We start from the raw sequence: 23,664 nt of genomic DNA on the forward strand, positions 1-23,664 counted from the left end.
TATGTTCCTAAGCATTAACTTTTAAAGTAATTTCTTAAGTGTCACATGCTAAATCCTCTTTTCTTCTCATGATCATTTTCTTCTTGTGTGTGATTTGAACATACTGTTCTGCAGTGATACCTCTTCTTCTATTGCATTAAATTAAAATCAGTAGTCCCCACATTTCAAAGCAAGTGATTGACCAGATATAAGTACTGCATTTCCCTTGCTTTCTGTGGAGAAGCATCAGACACTAGAAAAGTTGTCCTTAGAGATGTACCAGAGAAGTAGCATAATCAAAGATTTGGACAAGTGTACACCATTGGCTGCCAGAGGCTGTGATTTAAGATACAGTCAGTACAACATTCCTGATGACAGAAGAGCAGGCTTTCAAAGGAGTCAGGTTTACACTCAAAACAAGGGTGTGTCTGGAAGCCATTGGAGGCTTTGCAAATTGTTATGTGTTGGAATGTCACCTGGGCCAAAGGAAGGGTCTCAGAGCACTGCGGTCCCCCGCAGTTGGATACATCGCTTTTTTGTGATTTGTTATCCTACGACAGTACTGCCAGATTTGAGTGAGCTACATGAACTGGAGATAAAATGTTCTCGCAGACTCCTGTAATAGGAGGGCCTGAGGCCTCAAATAATGTTCTTTGGTGAATCCGATGGTGGTGGCCTGTCAGACTTTACACCTATCGGCAGCTGTGCTACTCTCAGGAAAAGCAAGCTAACTTCACAGAGATTTTCAGGCAGGGGGGACACTTAGAATTTTTTGCCTTTTCCACTAAAAATATACCCTTTAAAGACAAGGCACATTTTTGCTAAAAGTATATGCAACATCTACAGTTATCTAACTACATTTAAATTCTGCCTACAAGATATGCAGTAAGTTGATGAATTTAACTAATGCTTGTGTTCAGCCTTGGTGTTCTCTGTTCATATTGTGATGCAGTAACAAAAGGAATTAAAGTGAATAAAGCCAGCAAATCCTTTATAAACTTAGATGTCAAGTATGTATGTATGACTCTATGTATCCATGTATGACTCTAAAGTGAAGTAAATGCAAGTTTAAAAGCAGGATCTTTGATAAAGTTTCAGAGAGACTTATGTTAGGCATTTAGATTCACTGCATAGCCCCAAGAGAAGGATGTGTATGATACATGTTTGTTATTAATGTTTTCTGTTACTTTTAAAATACAGTCATGTATTTGTAATTTTTAAGGTCTGATAAAAATTTTTGTCTTTTGTAGGATGGCACTTTGCTTCATGTACAAACCCAGAAGTGCTTGCAGGCAGAGTCAAACTCTTACAATGGTAATCCAGCACCACTATTACGACCATGTACTGATTCAGAATACCAAAAATGGTTCTTCAAAGAAAGAAATTGATCCAGATGTCATCTAGTATATAGCTGAATATGAAAATGTTATCTTTCTAGTCAGCAGCTCATGGGCCTTTTGAAAATTACATAATTGATATATTTTTGTATGAAAAGAACCGTAATTAGTTTACAAGCATTGAACTTTGTTTTTTGGAGCATTAAAAGGCACTAAGCATTGAGGCCTATGTAAAATAAGTACTATGGTTATGTCATGCCACAGAATCTGCTCCTCTTCCGTTCTCTTTATCTGGCAGCTACACAACTGTTTCTAAAGTGTCTTAGGTTCTTTTCACAAGTGACAATATATTTTTCTTAATCTACTGTGTGGCAGTCAAAGTAAGGCAGTCAGAATAATTGCACTAATGTTATCTGCCAATAACTTAAAATGTTTATTTTTCTACTAAAACATTCTACAGTTGTGCTTTTTAACAGATACTAGTTAATAATTCTTTTTGTCTTTTAAATATGAAGAAGGTTAATGTAGGCCAGATTCTGCCCTATGTGACTACCCAGAACCCTCACTGAAGACTGTGGATTTGCACATGAAGGCAGAGTGTAGGTCCTCATATTTTTGCACAAATAACAATCTAGATGCATACAAATTGCACATGCTTGACAATACGGTACCTTAAATATTGTGATATTTTCAGATGTTCATGGCACTTGATGCGTTTCTAATAGTGCTTAAGGTTGTTCTTGGAGTAAAATGGGGATTTTTCTCATCTCTTTTAAATAAGACGACAATATTTAATGGTGATGCTCTGGGGAGAGCTAATGAGAACCACATGAATCTAGCCCTGCAATTGTACAGACTGCAGAATTTGTTTTAGCATTAACTAGATTTTCAATATGCACAAAACTTGCAAGCTCAGACCTGGCAATAATTCTTCTGACATTGGGGGTTTGTTTCAATATTACAGTTAGAGAAAATGAATCTAAACATATCATTATCTTTCAGTTAAACTGTAAATGTTTAAATGGCTCATGTGTAAAAATGAATATATAAAAAAAATGGATTTGCAACTAATTGACATATTTTGCAAATACAAAAATTGTCTTCAAAATTGTAACTTGCATTTTGACTGGAAACTCCTCTTCTGAGTAAATTGTTCATGTCAGCATATACATTCCTGCTGAAAACATGGGGTTTAATCTGCACCGGTTCAAAAGTTGTCTTTTGAGGTGCATGGGATCTGCCTTACCCGATCAGACAAGTAGTGGGTATAGGAATGTCTTTGACCATCATAACTGCAATGTTGATTAAAGGATTTCAACTCATAACAAAAGTTTCTTTCTGTATCAGCTGGAGGTGTACTTTCAAGTTAAAGCATGAAAATTTAAACCTTTTTTTCCCCAGTCTTGGCATCTGTTTGGGTTAATTATGGATTTCTTTCATTATTTGTCTGTCTTCTTGTTTTCTATATACAATGTACAGTCCTTTATTTGAATCCTCATAACCTAATATCATTTTGGTCTGTCTATTTATATGATTAGAGCTGGGGGGAGGGATTCTTTCTGTAGGGGATGCATATGTAAGGTTCTTCCAAGATCTTTATAAAACCATATAGGTCAAATGGTTCTGTAAGCACCTTCAAAGTTCTGTCTCTGGGGGCTGGATCACTGGATTAATGAAACTGATGTTAGAACTAATAAAATATTTTGTAACTCAGTAAAGTGGCAACTGTCTTTACAACTATCTTTTTTTTTCTTATGGTCAATGGTTTTCTTTTAATCATTTCTCTGATCTCTTAGGCTCTGATCCTTGCAGCACTTGGGGAAAGACAGCTCTATTTTATGCTCTCTCAAGTTCCTTTTAGTGAACTCATTAGTGCTTTTGTTCACCTGCTAGCAGCAACTGTGTTGAGTTTATGGAGCCACAAATCAAAGCTGGGTGTCTGCATGAGAGAGTTGTTGGAACTCCAGCAACACAGCAAGATTTTGTTTGTTTCTGCTTTGCCTCCGTGCCTTTTGATTGAATTACATTAATAAGTTAATGAAAACCCAACTATTAAAATTGCAGACAAAACTCTCATTGACCTCTGAGAATGTTCTTAGGTTTGGAACTTCAAGATTTTATCAGTAGGTGATGGTATGCAGATGATATTTAGTAGGTGGACATCATTTTCCTTGCATCTTCCCACTCTGCACTTGGTGTTGAGGAAAGTACTGGTTCTTTGTGCTTATAGTTGCATGAAACTGAGCATTTTTCTCATATAGTAGCAAACCTATGGGCACGAATTGAATATTTACTAGACAAACACACTTACATTCAGTTTAAAAGCCATCACTGAATGTAATGACAGCACCAGCTTGCTGTTCCTATTATATACAATCAAGCTTTAATGGATGTTTTAAGCTGTTGATCTTACAGTCCATCTGTTTCTCATTTTTCACCTCCCTCCTTTCCTTCTTCTCAACTCACTAAAATTGCATTAAGGTCTGGCTTCCTGTTCAAAGGGTGAAGGACTCAATCGAGCATCTGATTGCCAGAAAACAATTTCAGCCTGTTCCCTTTGCGAGAGTTCAGCACTGCCTGCTGAGGAACAGATGGTAGAGTTTGGACTCCTCCTTAGTGGACAAGGGGCTGGGTGCCTCAGAGAGGAAAAATTGGAATACTCACAGTCACAGATCAGTACTCCACCTGGTCTGGCTTCCTAAGATTCTCTTTGGAAAAAGACAGAGTTTCCACATGGTTCAAAACAAGGACTAGTAAGAGTCTCGTTTCTTAGTACTCATCATCCCTTTATTTAGAGTCATGCTCTTCTTTTCCCCTCTAACACTAACCGTGTGAGGAACCCATAAAACCAGAACTTGCAACTCAAGCTTATTGACAACTTTATCTTAAAATAATAGAATACTGGTAGTGTAAGCAGGAAAATCTCAGTGGTCCTTCCATTTTGTACTATAAGGCTGCTCAAAACAAGAAAGAGCAATTTTTAAATACAGAGAGTAGAGATCAGTTGACTGAGTTGTCCTAAGAATATATAGTGCCAGCACATACTATCGTGTGTAAAATTCTAGGGTACAGAAGAAGAAATTTGTCTTCCAGATGGATTTTAATTCCTCCTTCAGTGTCTAGCTATGAATACAACCCATTTGATTATTCCTGCTCTTTCTTAGACATACAGGATCAGCACCATTTCATGTTCTCTCATGTTCCTTCAGTTCCCCCTCTTCTGATATTTCTTGGACCTCCCTGTATATGGGACATATTTGCCACAGTTGAGATGCAAAGGATTAAGCCAGAAAAAATATTTTACAAAACTAAACTGTGCACAATAATTTCCCAATTTTCTGTTTCCAGTGCTGAACAGACCTTGTGAGAGGAATAGGCAAGGGTGTGTAAGGAGTCTTCAACCCTTAAATAAATTTACTTGATTATGTTATCCAAAAAGCGAGAATTTGGGATCTAAAGTACTGATCAGGCTTGCTGATCTTTTGGAATGTTACCGTTTGTCAAGAAAAGACTTTTTTTTTTTTTTAGTTTTTTTTTTTTTTTTTTTTTAGTTTTTGTGTTCCTTTAGCAAAAAATCTTTTACAGATTTCAGTCTGGACCCTGATTCTTTATCCTACCTCTTTGAACTCACCAGGTCAATATCTCACTGCTGTTTTTTCTTTTTTCTTCCATGGTTCTCCCTTCATTTTAGTATGGTGGGTCTTCAACATAGGCAAGAACTTACTGGATTCTTCCTTCAACAAAAGCCAGAATATGAACTTTCTTTTTAAGAAACAAACAAAATCACTAAAACCTTTCTACATGTAGTCTTGGCTGAACCTTTATGATGGAGGGCTGTTACAGCTTGCACAAACACTCTGGAACAACTGTCATTGTCCTCATGTAGGTCAACGGTATTTAGAAGCAGTATTTCTAGCTTGCTCTGCTAAAACAAAGACTCTGGAAACTGTGTTCATTTTTTGTTTATGTTTATAGGGAGTGATGAGATTTACTTGAAGGGGAAATTCATGTTGGTTGGTAACATAGGGACTGATGGAATTGTGCTCCTATTTCTTATGTATGAGAACACTAGCAGTTATACAATGATGCTACTGGGTTAGTAATTCAAAATCTGTTGGTCTTTTATTTTATTTAAAGTCTTTAGGTTTGGAGCTTAATTTGAAGTTGGACTGTGTTCTGATATGCTGATATAAAGAGGTCTAGGGAGAATGTAAGATTAGGATTGCACAGTTGTGTATACATGCTTACAAATAATTAACTAGGATTTTTTGGCAGTGTTTGGAGCACTGTATAAGCTCATAATGAAGGCAAATCTTGATTGTGCTGACAAGTTAGCTGACACAGGTGAGAAAAGTCTTTAGCGGTGAGAGAAGAAAAGGCTAACAGAGCTCCCTCCCAGCAGCTGACTCCAGCAGTGGTGACTTGGTTTGAATTAGAGCAGTCCAGCATTCTTCCACTTCCCCTTAGCAGGGGAAAACAATCAGGTATGTATATGCGCTACTAAAATTGCTATGCCAAGATCAAGTTTTCAATCAATTTTTCAATCCATTACTCACTGACATTTATATGAATAGACAAAGCCTGTTTGGACCAGTCCTAGTCAGCACTGGCAGGAATGATGTGGCTGTAGATGACATACTTTTAAGTGCTTCCAGGATTTCCAGAGTTTCTTGACCTTACCCATGCTCTGAAGGTGCTTAGTTTGCAGCTGAAGAGAAAGTGATCAAGGATGAATAGCAGTACAGATATTTGGATCTGAAATTCGTGGACTGGGGGTTAAACAAATCTTCCAAGGAATATACAGGGAAAAAAATAGTTATGCATACACTTTAAGAAGACTGAATAATATCTGAGCTAAATTAAAAATAACAAGAAGATACTTGATATAATTGTTATTACTGAAATATAGTTGAAGGATTGATGAAATTGCAATGCTGAATTGACTGGGTAACATACAGGGGAAGAGACGTTCAATTCTGGAGCCAAGAGAACAGGATTTACGATGCTGATGAACTAGTATTTTAACCAGCAAAGTAGAAACAGATATAAAGGATGTTTGGTGTAGACCACCAAATAAGAATATAAAGCATATATGCATAACAGATAGAGGACATATGTTACTTCAGAGGATTTAATCCCAGAGGATGCACTTTACAGATTACATGGTGGCAAAATATTCTGGGGATTTCAAAGAAGAAATAGAGGTAGTTGGGCAGGAGGTTGTATCTTACAATAAAAAAAAAAATAGCTTGGAACAATACTCTTTTATACCTCCTTTTATTAAAAATCAGTTGTTACCTGATTATAGATGATGAAGGCCTTGTCCCATCTGTTATGCATAAACAGAGAATAGCACTTATGAAAGCAGTAATTTTCCAGTTCTGATAACAGCAAAGAAGCAGGATCTGCAAAATATAACCGTATGTGTAAATCATGGTGAAAACATATGTGTTTGTACATTAAAAATATTGCCAGGAGCGCAAATGAAGTATTTAAAAATGTCAGAATTAAAGTTGTTTGTTAAATCTAAAGTTAGCTTCAGTGCACCTACATTACAATATTATCTTTAATTACATGATCATAAACTATTTCTTGCATTTTGGGAAAGACATGGCAACTGTCTTTTCTTACCTGTGTCACTGAGTATACAGGGAGGCTTCTGAAAGGCTCATTTTGTTTAATCCTCATATTGTTCAATATATGGCTTATTTACTTCCCCATATTAAGTCCCCAGCCTGAAGAAATAAGTTATTTTCTTCGCTTTTTTTATGGACCTTGAGTGCTATAGTATGTTAGTGCTTCTCAAACATTTGTTACTCTCCCTTCACAATGTGCCTGTGAAGCAAAGAGAACACAGAAACACAGAGAACATACGATGAACATATAGGAGCGTAAGAGAACATATATGATTGAGAACACAGAAACAAAGCAATTAAGGTCATAATGGCTGACCCCAGGTTTTAGGCACTCAATTTTGTGGCTAGCATGTTTCCTCTCTCAAGACCCTGAGCCTGGAATACTCTCCTGAGGGTACATCCCTTATTTCAAGAAGTAAGGCAGATCTCATTTGATCTTTCAATTAGTAACACAGGAACAGGAAGTAGTAGAGTTAAAAATGGGATAACTAGGCTCAGTACCTTCCTGTTCTTCAGAGTCCAAAGCCACATCTCTGACACACTCCTGCACCTCTAAAAATGTCCCAACCAATTTTGCAGCTGTAAGTGTCTGAGTAACAATGAACTCAGTGCTTGCTAGCAAAACACTACTAGCACACAAAGAGCAGTGCGAGCTTGAGCCCAGGGAGCAAGGAGCCCAGGGAGCATGTTTTCCAGTGCTTAGGTTTCTCGGCAAATAGGGGTAAGTCTTGGTTTCCTGGACCTGCTTTTGGAGCAGATTTTGTACCTCATGGTAAACATTAACTGAATAACATACCACTTCCTAGGTGGGCTTCTGGGATCTGACAAAAAGTAGTCCTGATAGCCAAGTATTGGAGAAAATCATAGAATGATACAAGATACAAACAATGAAGAATGAATGGATTGCAGCATCATTAATTCCAATCAGTGCGATTTTATGTGAAACAGATTTTGAGAAACAAACTTATTGCAGATCTGGTTGAGAATGGTAAAACATCATTTAGCATTTGAAATTCTGATTAATATTACCTAAAATCAATATGGCACCTATTGATTAAAAAAGTAGCTGTCCAGGGAGACTCATTGAGATATTCCTGTCAGGATTCTAGGAAGATCTGATCTAGGTGTAATGATTATTAATTACTTGGAAGAAAATAAGTTACAAATAAGTTTGCAGGTGACAAAGAAACTGCTGGACAGGTGTCATGGATGAGTGGAGAAGTAATGCACTTCACTCATAAGACAGAAGCAGCAATATGTTTTATTGCGATAAGGCAGTGATTTAACAAGGTTCAGTCGTAAATAAGACAATGATTTAATGAGGTTCAATGGCAAGGTTCACTCAGCTATTTACTGTGTGGAGGACAGGGTCCAACAAAAGTGTCAAGGAGGCCCTGCCATTGAGTCACAAGGTTCAGAATGCACCCCCTTGCTTTCCAAACTCCTCCTCAGAGGAGCCTGGGTGCAGCAGGATCCAATCTTAGTCCCAGACTTGGTCAACAGTTTAGGTCTAAGGATTATGTACATAATCAATCAGAGATGTAACTCAGCAAAGTTTCCTGAAGTTTTGCAAAGTTTCAGCATGCTATTAATCACTTATCGAGCATCTGTTGCGAGTAAGGAATCTCTCAGCCTGAAGGAGTAACCTTGAGAGCTGCTGCTCAAGAGGAGGTTCTGCAGTGCAGCCCGCTGCCATGCAGGAGAGCTCAATTGGCTCTGGGCTGCTCCCTATTTATTGGGGGGAGGGGGGAGATGATCATAGTCGTATTTGCATGCTAGATGGGCCTTAGTTGGTGCAAGCTCAATTAGCCCCTGCCTATGTGCTGTTTACGGGGAGGTCAGGTTGAGGGGAGAGAGCACATCAAGGGGGGGAAGGAGCACACTGTCACAACAGGTCATTAGTAGAGTTAAAAAGCACGTATTTTGATTTAGCATAATGCAAGATCAGATACACAAAAGTAAAGATGTAGGTCATGCTTTTAGGCAGAATGGATTCAAAACACAGTGTAGATAAACTCCATAAAAAGGCATCCCCACAAGGACAACAGATTGGCTGTTTTGCCTATAGGGATTAGTAATCCCAACCTGCACAGTCCTGTGCAGCTGCTCGTGGTGAGGGAGCTGCTGAGGTTCATACAGGTTGCCCAGCGCTGACAGGTTTCAGAGGCAAAAAGGACAACAATTCACACACAAAATGGAAGAAGATGTGCTTTTGGAAAGGCTTCAAAGAATTATTCCTGAAATCTGCAAAATGAGGAAAACCAATTATTTTACAAAAGCAAAATGCAGTGATTAATCTTAGCCTGTACATGGGAGAAGATCAGTAATGGTATGTCCCCTTAAGTTGATAAAGGCATAATGAGAACCAGTGACTGGAAGCTGAAATAAGACAGATTATTATTGAATAGAAGACATATTTTAGCAAAGTAACTAATGAATGAAAGGATGTATCAAGAGTTGCGGTGGACTCTTCATTATTGATGTCTTTAAGTCAACACTGTTGGATGTCTTTCCAAATGAAGGGAAATGTAAGGCAATGAGAGTTATGAGATTATTGGTTAAGGCCTTTTAGCTTGAGGTCAGATCATTATGATCTTAAAATTTATTAATGTATAAAGATTCTTTCCAATCTATTGCACAGACGCCACCATCATGTATGTGATATAAATTAGATGTATTTGATTATCTTCAAATTTTTGGTGTGAGTAACTTCAGGAATAGAATGAATATGTATAAAAAGTGAGGTTCCAAGGCTAGCTTAACCAATGCTTTGTCTTTTCCCAGTATCCCTGTCTTGAAATACGCTGCAACCTGAGTTGCTTCCTGGGTTTTCTCAGTCGGTTTTACATTAAAGTCCTGCAGTTAAGGGACATTGCAAGACACAGTCAAGGATGGGCAGTATGAAAGTGTTTGCCAGGAGCAGAGCACCTATGCCTGGGAGCAAGGCAAAAGGCCTTCACAAAAAGTGGGATGTGCTCCACATAAGTGCGGATGTGAAAGTAACTGGGAAAGAGCTGCATACTGTGGGTACAGGGGTAGACAGGGCTCATCTCCTCCAGACTGGTAACAGAACTGTGGCAACCCTCTCGCAGATCTGCAGAACTCTAAATTCTGCTGCAACATTAATTTGTTTGTAGTCATAAGCTGCAGGTGTGGAAAAATGAACAGGGCCACACTCCAGCAAACCAGTGAAATCTACAGGGGCAGGGGGTAGAGAATAAATAAAATGTTCTGACTTCTGCCTTGCAAAATGCCCAGCTCCTATGCACACTGATGAGTCGTCAGGGCCCAGAGCATGTGTGTGCGTGTATGCATGTGTGTCTGCGTGTGTCGCTACTGGAGGTGCAGTGCTGGCATGCTTTTGCATGTCTTGCAGGAGTGGGGGAGGGAGGGCTGTGACGGGGAGTGCGTGAGAAGCTGGGGACTGTGCGCTCACCTGCATAGGGCCACGCGTGTTGGGGGGGGCTGGCACGCGTGGGCCCGGCACGCGTGTGCGCGTGCGGGCAGGGCCGCGCGGGAGCTGCTGCACCTCGGCGCGGGGGCAGCGCAAGCTGGTGCGCGCGGCACCGCGTAGCCAGCGCGCACAGTTGCATTCACCAGCGTGCCGCCCCGCGCCGCCACAGGGAGGCAGGCCTGCGGAGGGGCAGGAGCTGCACAAACACCTCCCCGCTGCCGCCCCTGGCCGCGCTGAAGCCCTCACCTGAAGGCCGCCTGCGACCCCCGGGCACTGCGCACTGATGCCGTAAGAGCAGCCCTGGCCGCCGCTGCCCCTGCGCCGGCTGCGCCAGCCTCGCAGCCCCGGCCGCCGGCTCCTCCGCAGCCCCCGAAGGACGGTCACAGGCAGCCCCCGCTCCCGCGAAGCCCCCTGCGCCCGCGGCGCTGCCCGGGCGGCGGCGGCTCCCGGGAATGCGGCACTAGCACCGCCGCCCCGACTCAGCCCGCTCCCCTCCTCCGTCTGCCCGTCTCTGGGGGGGGGGGGGGGGGGGGGGAGCTTTTTCCTCCTCAGCGTTTTCTCCCGGAGCATCCTTTTTTTTCCCCTGGAAGAGGAGGGGGGAGGAAGGAGGTGTTCCTTGAGGGCTGCTCGGGCCCCCCTCCGTCTTTCGGGGGCAGGGCAGCCGGGAGCCAGAGGCAGGTCCCGCTCTCTTGCTGTGCTGCTGGCAAGAGAGGAGAGTGGTGGGGAGCGTGTGTGGAGGGGTTATTTATTTATTTATTACTGCTGGTGGTTGCAGCTGGCAGACCTGGGAAGGAGCAGGCGCCATTGCCAGAAGGATTATTGCCAGGGGAGGGGGGGGAGAGAGAAGACCCCCAGGCTCCCGGGCAGCAGGGAGAGGCGGCTCTGTGCCCCCCAGCTTGGCTCCTGCCGCCGGGGGATGCTCCCAGAGTGAGAGGGGCTCGGCTGCCTCCCGCCGCTCTGCCCGTCCCCCCGCTACCACCCCTGCTCCTCCTCCTCCTCCCCCATCCGGCAGCATGCATCCCTTTCGGCGGAGACCGGCCGCTGCCACCTCCAGCCCTGCCATGCTGCTGCTGCTCCTGTGCCTGGGCTGGGCGCCGCCGGGCTGGGGCTGGCCGCGGGGAAGCGCTCGGGGGGCTGCCGGCCTGCCCCCCAACGCCACCACGCCGATCTCCATCATGGGCTTGATGCCGCTCAGCCCGTCCGAGGAGGACCAGAAGAGCAAGATCGGTCGGGGGGTGCTGCCCGCCGTGCAGCTGGCCATGGATCAGATCCGCAACGAGTCCCTGCTCAACCCTTATTTCCTGGACCTGCGGCTCTACGACACGGAGGTAGGGACCGCCGCGGGGCCGCGCTCCCCGCCGGGCGCAGCGCGGGTGCCGCCCGCCCAGCGCGGGCGCTGCGGGTGCGAGGGCGCAAGGGCACCGCGGACGCGGGCTGGGGGCTGCGGCCGAGCCCGCGAAGCCCGCGCGGCCCTATGCAGCCGGCAGACGCGGAGGGGCCCGGCACGGCGCGGGTGGCGGCGGAGCTGGCGGGCCGTATCCTGCTCGCGGCGGCCGGCGCTCAGCCCCGCGGACGCGGTGCCCGGTGCGGCTGGGCCCCGGCGGGTGCCGGGATGCTGCATTGTCTGCTGGCTTGGATGTGCTGCCCTTGGCGTGCGTGTGCATCAGTGAGAGGAAGGCTGGCTTTCAGCGGCGGTCCCACGCTAAGCACCCCTGCGGCTGTAGCCGTCTCCCGGCCTCTATCTATTAAGCAACAGATGCACGTCAATTGATTTATTTTCCCTCTCTTTCAATGAGCACCGGCTGCGATCCGGATTGATGAAATGCAGCGCTGGGAGGCGAACGGCAGTGCATGTAGCTGTAGCTTAAGGAGAAGGTGGGGAAGGACATCGTAGGGGTTTGGCAGGCTTCTCCTCCGTCTTGCGAGGCGAGAGCGGGCCGGGATGCCCTCCCGGGCTGCGCGGGGCCGGGCCGGGCCGTGCGCGCTGTGCGGGTCGCGGGGCCGCGCCGCGCCCGCCCGCCGGGGAGCGCGGCGGAGTGGCGCGGCGCGGAGGTGCTCCTCGGAAAGAGTTAAATCTGCGGTCCCTTTCCCCGGTGTGTGCCAGCACCCTGCAAGGTGTCCTGCTCCGCACCCGCTGCCTAGCGCCGTCGAGGAGGTGGGAAAAGGCCCCCCCCCCCCCCCCCCCGCGGACCTTCGGTGGGAAAAATCTTTTGTTTTACCTGTTAGAGATGGAGGCGGAGGTTTTATTAAGTTGGTTGCCACCATCAGCCACCCCCAGCTGTATTTCGTTTTGGTCACAACTTCAATAAGCGTGTGTTTGCAGAGGATACATGCTGATTCAATACTGAGCCTTTCCTGAAGATGGCAGTCATTTCCTGTGTAATGCTAGTGTCTGCTGTGCATTTCCAAGACAGCCCCCGGTAAAGTAAGTGACTGCTGAAAATCTTCTTGGCTGCAATTTAAGGAAGCCCCTGTCTTCTCCCCTTCGATTCTCAAAACCCGAGGGGAGCAAACCGAGAGCAACAATAACAGGCTGTACTGCTGCGTGGTAGCCCCCTCCCCCCCCCCCCAAATATTACGAAGGCATCCTAGGGTGGCTGCCTTTATTTTTAAATGGATTTGTCATAGTATTTTTTCAGAGAGCTTGGAATGGAAGTGCATGGAGGGCAGTATTGCTGAGGACATCAGTTAAGAGAAAACATGCTGCCATAGTGTTTTGTTGTGTGAACACGACTGATGTATTGAAAGGGAATACAGGGAAGATCAGCCTAGAGTTGTTGTTTGTTTCCTTAAAAAAGTGAATCCCAGGGAACTCTGCAATTGTAATGAGAATTATGGGGAATTTTCTGAATGGCAATATCTGTTTCATAAAGTGAGGTATCTGTTAGAAAAAAATCACAATTCTCCTACTCGTGTTTTCATTACGTTATTCTACTTAAATCCATCCCTCTATGGAATTGTTACAAAAATAATATATACACAGGAAGTAGAGATGCCTGGGCAAGATCTTCCTTCTTCATACAGAAACATCATAATCAATGAAGTTCTGTACTTTATTGCAGTCAAAATATTTCAAAACTGTTGATACAGATTTTGGGTTCTGAACTAGGTATTTAGCATTAAAATATTTAGAAAAAATGTTCTATTTCTTCTGGACTGAGTATCAGTTTCTAAAAAAGAAATGCATTTTCACTGTTTTGTACTCTAGGGACATAAAGAATTGGGATCATGTTGCCAGCTTGCTTTGTAGCTTTGAATGCTTTTAAGCAATTAATAAATGGGTGGTTATGGAATGCTAAGTCAGGTGAGTGTATATATTTGGAGTGCACTTGGATCATTATCATATGCTTAATAGTGACAAGTAAATAATTTAGTGTTCATGAAGAGCTCTAGATTGACTGCACCAGAACGCAGTGGATTAGTGGCTGGAACAGCCATTAAACACATAATAGCTGTGCAAATTTTTTCACTCTGTCCAGACATTATCTTATTTCTTCTGTGCACTTAGAGTAAGCAGAAGGGTAGATCACTCAGCATGCCCACTTGGTCCTCAGCCTGTTTTCTGAGGTTATCAGTAGAAAAATATACCTGAAGACCTGGATTCTAATCATTACATAATCACAGACCAGGTAGTAGTCTTTCCTTTCAGGATGCTGTAGTTTCTTGTGACATCATCAGCTCTTAAAGAGAGAATGTGGAACTTTGACCTCCTGGAATTTTTGAACAGCTTGAGAAATAGTTGTAATATATTTATAATGCTTAGGAAACATATGGCAATGATTCAGATATGTCAATATTCTCCCTCATGTCTTTCCAAAATCTCATTTTAAGTTATAATCTGTTTGCATTGCATCTTTACATAATATTTTACTTATAAGCTCATGAAAAATAATTACTGAGGTAACAAAATTAGTTTTTTATATTATGTATTTGGGTAGTTTTCTGGCAAAGTTAAACTGAATATTGTTTATCTGATATTTCTGATTTGTAAAAAGAGGCATAAGAATGCCTTTACTTTCTGACCAACCGTATGAATCATTGTAATGTGCCTTCTGAGACAGGCTGTCATTTTTCAGCAATTGGACTTGCTAACCTCTGAGCACAGGAGCAGCAACCCCAGTCTTTATCAAAATATTTAAATTGAATTAAACACGTACTTTATTACTTTGCTTAATCTACTTCTCAACCAGCTGTGATTCTGTGAACTGTGTGTTCTATGCAAAATATAACCACAGGTTACAATGAGTAAGGCTTATGTCTTCAGTATTTTGGGTGGTTAAACATGTCTAGAGCTTGATCCTGATTCAGTTTAATGATTTTTTTTTTGCTAGCCAACGGGCATGTGTGTATCTACATGGGCATTCCTTTATAGGCTCAGGGAATAAAATAAAGCTCAGGTGTAGATACTTGTAGAACTCTGGTTTAAGTTAGTGACTTAAGTTAGTCCTATTCATTTCAAAGAGAGCAGGAGCAAACTCTGAATGAGGCTCTTAGGCAAAAATTCGCAGTTATGTTATTTTAGAAACAAGAGAACCTATAAAGTAATAAAGTGAGTAAAAGAGTCTCATCTAAAGCCAATTGAAATTAATGGTAGTAATTCACTGATTCCAACAGCCCTAGGACCAGGTCCTAGAAATTAAGGGCACTTGATAGTTTATGGCTTTGGATAAATAATGATGCTATAATATTTCTTCTTTTTTCCTGTCCCTATGATTAGAACTTTATTTTGCTGAAAACACAAAGAAAATTTTTTGTAAGAGAGTAAAATAAAAAGCTATGTGATAGATGTCATTTTAAACAGCACATAAATCAGGAAAGATGATTCTGCACTCTGGAAGCACCCTGACAAACATTTGTTGGAGAAAAAAATAGCAAAATATCCCTAAAATAAAGGGGATCAAACATTCCAGTAGAGAAAGTTACAGATTTCAGCACTATTTATTTTGCAGCAGGTAAAAGCTGTCCATGGAGAATTTAGAGGAAGAGGCATAGTAGAAGAAGACAGGGGCTTTAATGGAAGTTGGATATCTGCCCTTTTGCATCTGGACATCTTTCCTTGAATAAGGAATGTATTTTCTGCCTTCTTGCAAGATCAGTGCTATAAGTGTTGTACAGATAGGTTGAATATTTGAAATCTAAACATGTAGCATCGCGAAGGCTGGGAATGCAAGTTAGAATTCTGTCACTTTGTTTTTGAAGATCAAAATGACTCCTGACAAGCTGAAAAAAGTCTTCCAGAAATAAGTGGGGTATATTATCACAAACAGAGAAGAATATTCATACTATGGAGGACAAGTTATTTTGTTTTCTCTCATAACTGCAAGGGACTTGTGGTAATCTTGATAAAATCTCCTTTTTTAGTAATAATTCACTTCAACACATTTAAATAGCACGTTGGCATAGAAGGGTGAGATCCGAAACATACACAGGACTCCTATTCTGAAATTAAGTAGAAAGTGCCCTGCCTAAGTTATCTGACAAGATGATACAGTCTAGGTATGTTATAAATAGAGCTTCTCTTTATTTTCCTTTTTTTACTAAAGCATTTTCTGTATCCTCAAGCAAAACCCTCCTCTGTTGAAGTTTAAGAAAGTTATATGGGCTATGTACCAATCTGGGCAACCCTACTAGCTATTCTAAATTTAAAAAAAAACACCTTCAGCCTCCATCTGCCTTTTGCAGCAAGTACAGTCAAGAATGGAGTTGACTAAGTTGACTCATAAGTTACGTCTTGTTCCCGCAACCTGAAGTAGGAGTCACATTTACTGTAAGGACAGTAAACATATTTTAGCAAAGAGAGAGAGGGTCGATGTCAGTGGTGCAAAATAGAGGATCTAGCCATGAAGGTGGAGAATGGGGTGCTTAGTAGCACTTGTTACTCCTCAGAGGAGGACAAACAGCCAGTGGTCGCATTCTGACAAACTCTGCCCTAGTGTTTAGCAAGTTGAGTGAGGCAGTGCAAAAAAGAAATGCATATGGTGTACTGGTTAGTCTTTTTGTCTTAGGAGATAGGAATTCAATACCCTCTGATAGCAACTGGATTTGTGCCTGGAAGTATGCTTAACTCAGTATGTCTAAGCCAAGTCAATGCTCTGGAGGTGAGCCCTGACACACTTGCTTTGTACATGCGTAACCCCCTAAGCCGAACCTTGAGTTCCCTCAAAAACTTCTAGTTCCTCTGACATCAGACTACTGGAGCGTGTTTTATCTTAAATCTGCAGCCATTGTAAAAAGTTCCTCACCCTACCTGCCAGAAAGAGGAGAGGTGAAGAACCCCACATTTTGGATGAGCAGCAGTTCTTTGAGCCACCACCTCCCAGCTTGGATTTGCACCTGCCTCCAAATGCAATGGCAGCAATTCTGTGGGCTTGATAGACCAGGGATCAAGCCAATTTAATATGCAGCATAAACATAGCCTAGGTTTCCCATATCTTTTGAGAATGCTATAGCTACTAATTTTTCAGAAGCCTTCTTTGCATTTTTAAAGTAGTACTCAAAGTGGGAAAGATAAGGAGTTGTCCTGACCATCTCTTTCTAAGAGTAGCAGTCAGCTGAATACAAGGGAGATGTCTAGGACTAAAAAAGGTCCAATTTACAAGAGACTAAGCTAACAGCCATTTTTTCCTGTATAATGATACAGATGATGTTGTGTCTGTCATGTGTTAAAGTGGTTGGGTAATTTCTTATTTTTAAATGTTACTAAGTGATTGTACTTTCTGATATGTGCAAAGAGCATAGACATTAAACTGAAAGTACATTTTTGTTGTCACGTGCATGGATCAAGGGCTATTCTGGTGGCAACAAGAACACACCTTTTTCTATTCAGAATGGACTTTTTTTTAGATAGTATACCCTTTGACTTTCATCTAATATGGCTCCACTTGAGACAAACTCTTTTTGCTTTAGAGTTTTGTAAACTTGGAGGGAATCATCTAAAAGTTAAGTGTTTATGTTAATTCTATGCTGGCTTTTCCACTGATGCTAAGATGTGGGTGGGGAAATGAGAGAAATCATGTATTCACTGCACCCACTCCTCTGGGTGCAGATCCTAGACCTGCAAATTGTACATCCTCTAAATATCTCTGCAAAGAGAGGTAAAGGCAATATATCACCTTCTGGCATATGTCTTGTAATTTCTTGTAGAACTTGTCCCATACATGCTGTTACAGAATCTTTTGATTGAAATGCCAAACACATTCTGTCAGCAGGGGAAAGTTATTTTTTGAATAAATCCAGGAAGGAATTTCCATTTCCATTTGAAGAAGTAGAAGGAAGGCGCTCTTCTCCAAAACGGGCATCGATCAAAGTGAATTACTTGAATTTGTGGAAAAGATGGGGTATAATATCCTTGTGATAACTGTGAAGAAAATATTTGCAATAGGAAAAGGGAGAGGAAAGAGGTATAAGAGAGACAGTTGATGACTTCATTTGTACAAAAAACTGTCAATATAGTATTCATATTATTTTAATTAAATAATGCATTTATTTGGGATGGCAGCATAAATAGCATCACATGTCAAGGCTACAAAACACTATCTCACATTAATAATCTGAGAGCATTGTGATGCATGCATATCTCAAGCTTTGCTGTCTGCTTTCAGTTTCATTGCATTATGGAAGTTCTCATGGCACATTGTGGAATAACAACTAAGATGTTTGAGGAAATTGTGGAAGCTGGGAACCAAACTTCTTTCATGGAACTCAAGTGGAGGTTAGGCCATTTTAAAAATCCATTGCTATCCTAGGAAAGCAGTTGCTTTTTCTTAGGAAGGGTTGAACCATTGCACCCAGAGCTCTGGCTCAGAGAATCATGTGGTGGAAGGAAGCGAACAGGAAAACCCACCCTGTGATCCATTTTGGCTCAACCAATTTTTGGAGAAGCTGGAGCTGGCAGAGGAGTACACTGAGGCCAGTCACCACTGGTGTGACTCAGTCCTGCAGTGATACGGGTTGATACGCAGCAGTTCCATATATTCCTGGGACTTGATATCAAGTTGAGAGGGTACAATACCAATACATCACATTTTTTGAATTTATTTTTGTGCTAGGAATCCTAGAACTAAATTAGTAACGGAGCTTGAAAGCTTGAGGAGCCAGACACACTGTTGCCTGATTTGTGGGTCTAGCTGAGCTAGAAAAGACATTCGCAGTACTTTTGTGGTTCCCTCGCTCCAGCATTAATGATCCACTAGCCTGACTCCAGAAGCAAACTGGTTCAGCCTCAACATTGCTCTAATTTAAATGCAGAAGCTAGTGCCCCTAAGAAAAACTGAAATGCATTTTCAGTCATATTGTGTTTCCCCTTGCCATGCCACCTATACTTTTAGGATGACAGAGAGTCATCTTTGCTAGACAGAGATTCTTCTATTTGAAGATGATTTTGCTGTGGAAAAGATCTGCTGGATTTGGTGGCTTCTTTGTACTGGCTGAATATAAACAGGGCATACAGACTGACAAAATATATATATATATTTTTCTTGTGATGGAATAAACACTTAATCTCATCTCCAAATCAGTGCTTGACATCCAATTTGTGTCTCATTAGTTTTTCGTTATGGTAAGCTTTTAGTTCTGACAATTTTATCCATAGTATTTTCCAAATAGGCATTCTCAAATGTGAAAATGAAAGCTAACAAATTAAGGGTAAATTTCTACCTTCTCACTGAAAGTAATAGTCACAGAGCTCTTAAAATGTAAGGGCTAATTCACCTGGGCTGTCCAAATTGTTGTTACTGAGGCTCCTGGGAGATGAAGGCCCGGATAATGGACTAATTGCTTTAAAGTGAACATCATGAGTTTGAGGGATAGAATTAGAAAACTTAGGTTTCCTACTACAGCCGTGGTACTTCTTGTAAATAATTAATGTGTTCTAAGATCATAGAACCATTATAATTATTCAGTTCTTATAATATAGGCCATATATTTCTCTTAGAGATGTGTGCGTATTCCAATATGTACCTTAAAAAGCTCTCAGATCTTGTCTTCAGGATCCCAAGTGATAGGGAGCTTTCTTCCTCTCTGGAAAACTTTTCTCTGTGATTAGTTTAAAATCACTTTAGAAGTCCATTATTGTTTCCAGCTTAAACTTTGTTGATCCTTTAACAGTGCTTCCTGTGTGATCAGTAGTTCTTGATGCTTATTATGATCGCCACAGAATTTCCTCCTAGTTAATTGACACAGAACTGGAAATCACCAGAACATTCATTTAGCAATATGGGCTGTGCAAGATGACCAAAACTTTCTGGCTTTTTTGGGGTATCCAAGGTAACCTATCTCATATGAAGTGCTCTATTGGATTAGATCCTGCTGGAATCTAAAGTCTTCTTCCCTTCTTCAGAGAGTCAAAGACCATAAGCGAGAACTTGTTAACTTGGTATTTGGCAAGCTGAATCTACTGGATGCATGTGTTTATTCACTGAATAGCTAGTTCTCCAGACCACTTTTGTGATTCTTGTCTGAACTTTATTTTCTTCTTTACATCTATGTTTCCTGTAAGATCGTTTTGCCACAATTCCCGTGAGAGGAACTCATTCTGTTTACCTGCTTATCCAAGTCATTTCTAGAATCTCACGGAGGTTTTTTTGATTAAAGACTCACTACCGCATATCTTTAAACGATGACATTTGTTAATGTTCTGTTTTCTTAAAATAGTGATTTATTTTAATTTTGATACCATTTACCTAAGGTAGGTCTCAGTTTCTGCTTCAGCTTCACTGATCTACAGAAATATGTGACAATCTATACACACAATAGGTGTCCTAGTAACCATTTTGCATCCAGAACCTTCAGGGAAAAGTGGTAAGAGGCCCCTTTTGAGATGTTAATTAACTTCCTTTCCACTGTTTACTGCTCCTGCTTTCACAGGGAATTTACTGTTTTCTAGCATAGCACACATAGTAGGTATCTTTATTTATAATTTTTACTCTATATAAAGTGAAAGTTTTTGACAGATTAACAGTCAGTTTGGTACATCATGTAAGATATAATATTTTTCAAGCATTGTGATTTTCAGACATTTATTCCTGTATATCTTAACACTGTCATGTAAAAATGCTTTAATATATATTTTATATATTTTATATATTTTCATAAAAATATGTTATATATAAAAATATTAAACTCTGCATTTCTGTGAGGTCTTTCATATAATTTTGACATACTGCAAAAACACCTTGGCTCTGCTCTCAGCTGCCTCCTTGTGAATTTGGAGAGCTCTAAAAATGAGTAATTCACAGGAAGTTAATGGAGGCAGAGACAAACTTCTTTTTCCCTTCCACTTTCTCCCTTTCTAAAAATTATATTCTCCCTTTCTAAAAATTATATTCTCCCTTTCTAAAAATTATATTCTCCCTTTCTAAAAATTATATTCTCCCTTTCTAAAAATTATAAGCAGGAATGCATTCTATATTGTTGGTGAGAATCTGATCTAGAGAAATAGGCTAGTGGTAGGAAGAGTAGTAAAGACTTTAATAAGACTTTATGCAATGTAGTAAAACAAATTAAATTGCAATAGCTCTAACTATTAACTAACTAAGACATACAAAGAAGTTTGGCATTGCATATCTTTAAACCTAGCCAAGCTTCCCTCTGCTAATCATTTCTCGCTATAAAGAGTGCTAATAGTATCACCTCCAGATCACCTCTTTAAAAAAAACAGAGTTTCAAGTTAGCTGCCTGAACTGAAGACTTGTCTTCCCAAAGCACTGATCTGCAGTTTCTATGAGCATCAGTGGAAATTGCTGCATGCTCAGCACTTTAGAAAGCCAGTCCACCTATGAAAAAGCAATGTGCTTTTATGAGCAGGAGACCTAGAAGTGCCACTTTCAATTAAGAACAAAAGCATTCATAGATACTTACTTTAAATTTTCAAATTGCCTGGCTGAATAAAATGCTGATTTTTCTCAGCCTTTGAGATACAAATCCTTTCAGGATCTGTATCAACATTATCAGAATTAAATATCCTTTAGCTTTAGAATATTGCATCTCAAAGATCTTGCGCCTAAGAAATAAGCAAGGTGTAGGAATTTCTATAAATCAGGCATAGTTATTTTTCTAATTAACATATACCCTCCAAATTTGTTTTTCCATAGGCAATAGTGTGTTTGACCTTGACAAAAATTACATTGTGCGTGATGAAAATAAAAGGAGTGACATTGCAGGAGTACTATGTCTCTAAGGCCTTGTTGCTCAAGCCAGGTCTATGCAGCTGGCACAATTATGTCAGCAGTGGTGTCAAGAGCTGTTATCTCAATGTCAGCAGAAACCCTTAGTGTAGTTATGGCAGTAAAGAGCAACAACAGCAGCCTCAGTATTAGTAGTTTTGTTTTGTTTTATTATAGTGGCTAGATGTCCTAGTCTTTTATCAGTCTCTTTTAACTTGCTTAATAAAGGGTATTTCGTTTATTGGGGATGGTTTACTGAAGAGTAGAAGTAGGTTTTCTTTGACCAGTGAGTTCAGAAGTTTGCTATTATTAGAAATCCTTTTTTCATTCTAGATTTCTATAGAACCAGTTATAGATTAAGCCGCCTCTGAACCTTAAACCAGGTAGATTGAGCTGCTTCGTTTTCTTGGCCATTATACCTTCCTGCAGGTTTCTTGTGAATGTTTTACAGTTTGCAACCTTTGTTCGCAAAGTGCTGCCACTAGAATTTGACATACTACTTCGTGAATAATCTCATTGATGCTGTATATACTAGTAATATTATCTCTTACTTCAAACCTGCTGTTCAGAAGGGAGGAAATGAATTTGATCATTGTGCTGCAATGCTCGGGAAGAGGGAAAGGAAGCAGAGAGATGATATTTTCAGGCTACTTATGAAGAGCGAGACAGTATGGTTTGTGGCAAAAACAATTTTTCATTTGCCTTTTTCAGATCAGTCTCTCTAGCTACTAGCAAATCTGCTCAGTCTTTGCAGGCCAGGGGGAAGTACATAGTTCAGTCATTTGGGTAATGCTGTGGGAAGTAAGTAGTTTTAGCTGAACAGCTGGCTGCTTAAAAAGCTGAGACATGTTAGAGCAGACAATAGTGTTTCAATATTGGAGTCATTTTTGGCATAGATAGAAGTTCAGTCTTGATGTAAGAACAGAAATTACCATCCAAAATAAATCATAATAGATTTCAGTGCATTACCAAGGTTTCTTGGGGTAGGTGAGTGCTCTATACTGTAATTACACTTAGCAATTAAGTAGCAAGATCAGAGACACATGGGAGGAGAGGGGTGAATGATAACCTACTTGAAAACTAACATTTGAGGCTGGAATGAGAACATCCTATAAATGTTAATGAGTGTTGCTCAAGGGGGAAGAAGTTATTGTGTGGGAGGCATGAAGTGACATAAATCTTAAATATGTAGCCAACCTTAAACACAGTTACCACACTATATAGTCAATCTTTTAGATGAACTAATAACTCTTAAAAGTGATTTATGGTTCAGAAATACTGATCAGGGGACTGAGAACTCAATTTAAAATGCTTTAAATACAGAGGATAAAGTGATAGAGAAGACAACACAAAAATAGCTCCTTTTGCTTTTGGAATGTGTTAATCCATAGGCAATAGACTTAAATAGACTTAACATTTTTTAAGTTCTTGGGGACCGTGCTTCTACAAGGGCTTTATTCGCTCTCTGAAAATTACTCAGTTTGTCTGTGCAGCTGTAACAAAAGAGATGCCAACAGTGAGTCATCTGGTCACCAGCTGTGTCCTCAGGCTTGAAGTTAGCTATGGCAAAAACCTCTAGTGATCATTACTGTGCTGAAGAGCAAGTATCTTGTTTTGGTAAAACCTCCTAGAATAGTGGGAAGGTAGGGTTTAAAATGGAAGAGCCTTCATGTTCTGTCATGGAAATCAAAGTTCAGATTTAGTATTATTACATATATTATAATTGTGGAAATTCAGCTTCAAATTTGAGAAGTACATTTAAGATAAGTTAATTGATTTATCGGACTAGCATTTCTCAGTTGTTATGTTTCAGCAGTAAATTCTGAGGGTGTAGAATAATCTCAGCTGAAAAACTTGATCTTTGATCATGTGACAAAGGCATTTTGTACTAAACCTCAGAAGATGTTATTGACTACCTGACTATTACAGTTGTATGATCAATCACATGTATAGCAAATATGGCACGTTAATTTATCAAAATGAAAACTCATGGACATGTTTTAACACATGTATTGTTGCATTAATACTAGCAATAAAAATACTTCTATATCTGAAACAGTCTTCTGGTTAGATAGCTAAATATTTCTGTCAGTAAG

At 40.9% G+C, this 23,664-nt stretch overlaps 2 protein-coding genes across 2 annotated transcripts in view; both read left to right on the forward strand.

Annotated features, from left to right (window-relative positions):
* GALNT12 (polypeptide N-acetylgalactosaminyltransferase 12) overlaps positions 1-3,034 on the forward strand; it is a 50,193-nt gene extending 47,159 nt beyond the window's left edge. The window contains exon 10 of the mRNA XM_026093892.2: positions 1,230-3,034. Within this exon, the coding sequence (XP_025949677.2) occupies positions 1,230-1,367 (138 nt within the window). The 3' untranslated portion in view covers positions 1,368-3,034. The remainder of the gene's footprint in view (positions 1-1,229) is intronic.
* Positions 3,035-11,041: 8,007 nt separating this feature from the next.
* GABBR2 (gamma-aminobutyric acid type B receptor subunit 2) overlaps positions 11,042-23,664 on the forward strand; it is a 477,500-nt gene continuing 464,877 nt past the window's right edge. Inside the window, exon 1 of the mRNA XM_064506758.1 lies at positions 11,042-11,734. Within this exon, the coding sequence (XP_064362828.1) occupies positions 11,420-11,734 (315 nt within the window). The 5' untranslated portion in view covers positions 11,042-11,419. The remainder of the gene's footprint in view (positions 11,735-23,664) is intronic.

Source organism: Dromaius novaehollandiae, chromosome 2 (genome assembly GCF_036370855.1).
Source record: "Dromaius novaehollandiae isolate bDroNov1 chromosome 2, bDroNov1.hap1, whole genome shotgun sequence".
NCBI classification, from domain to species: domain Eukaryota; kingdom Metazoa; phylum Chordata; class Aves; order Casuariiformes; family Dromaiidae; genus Dromaius; species Dromaius novaehollandiae.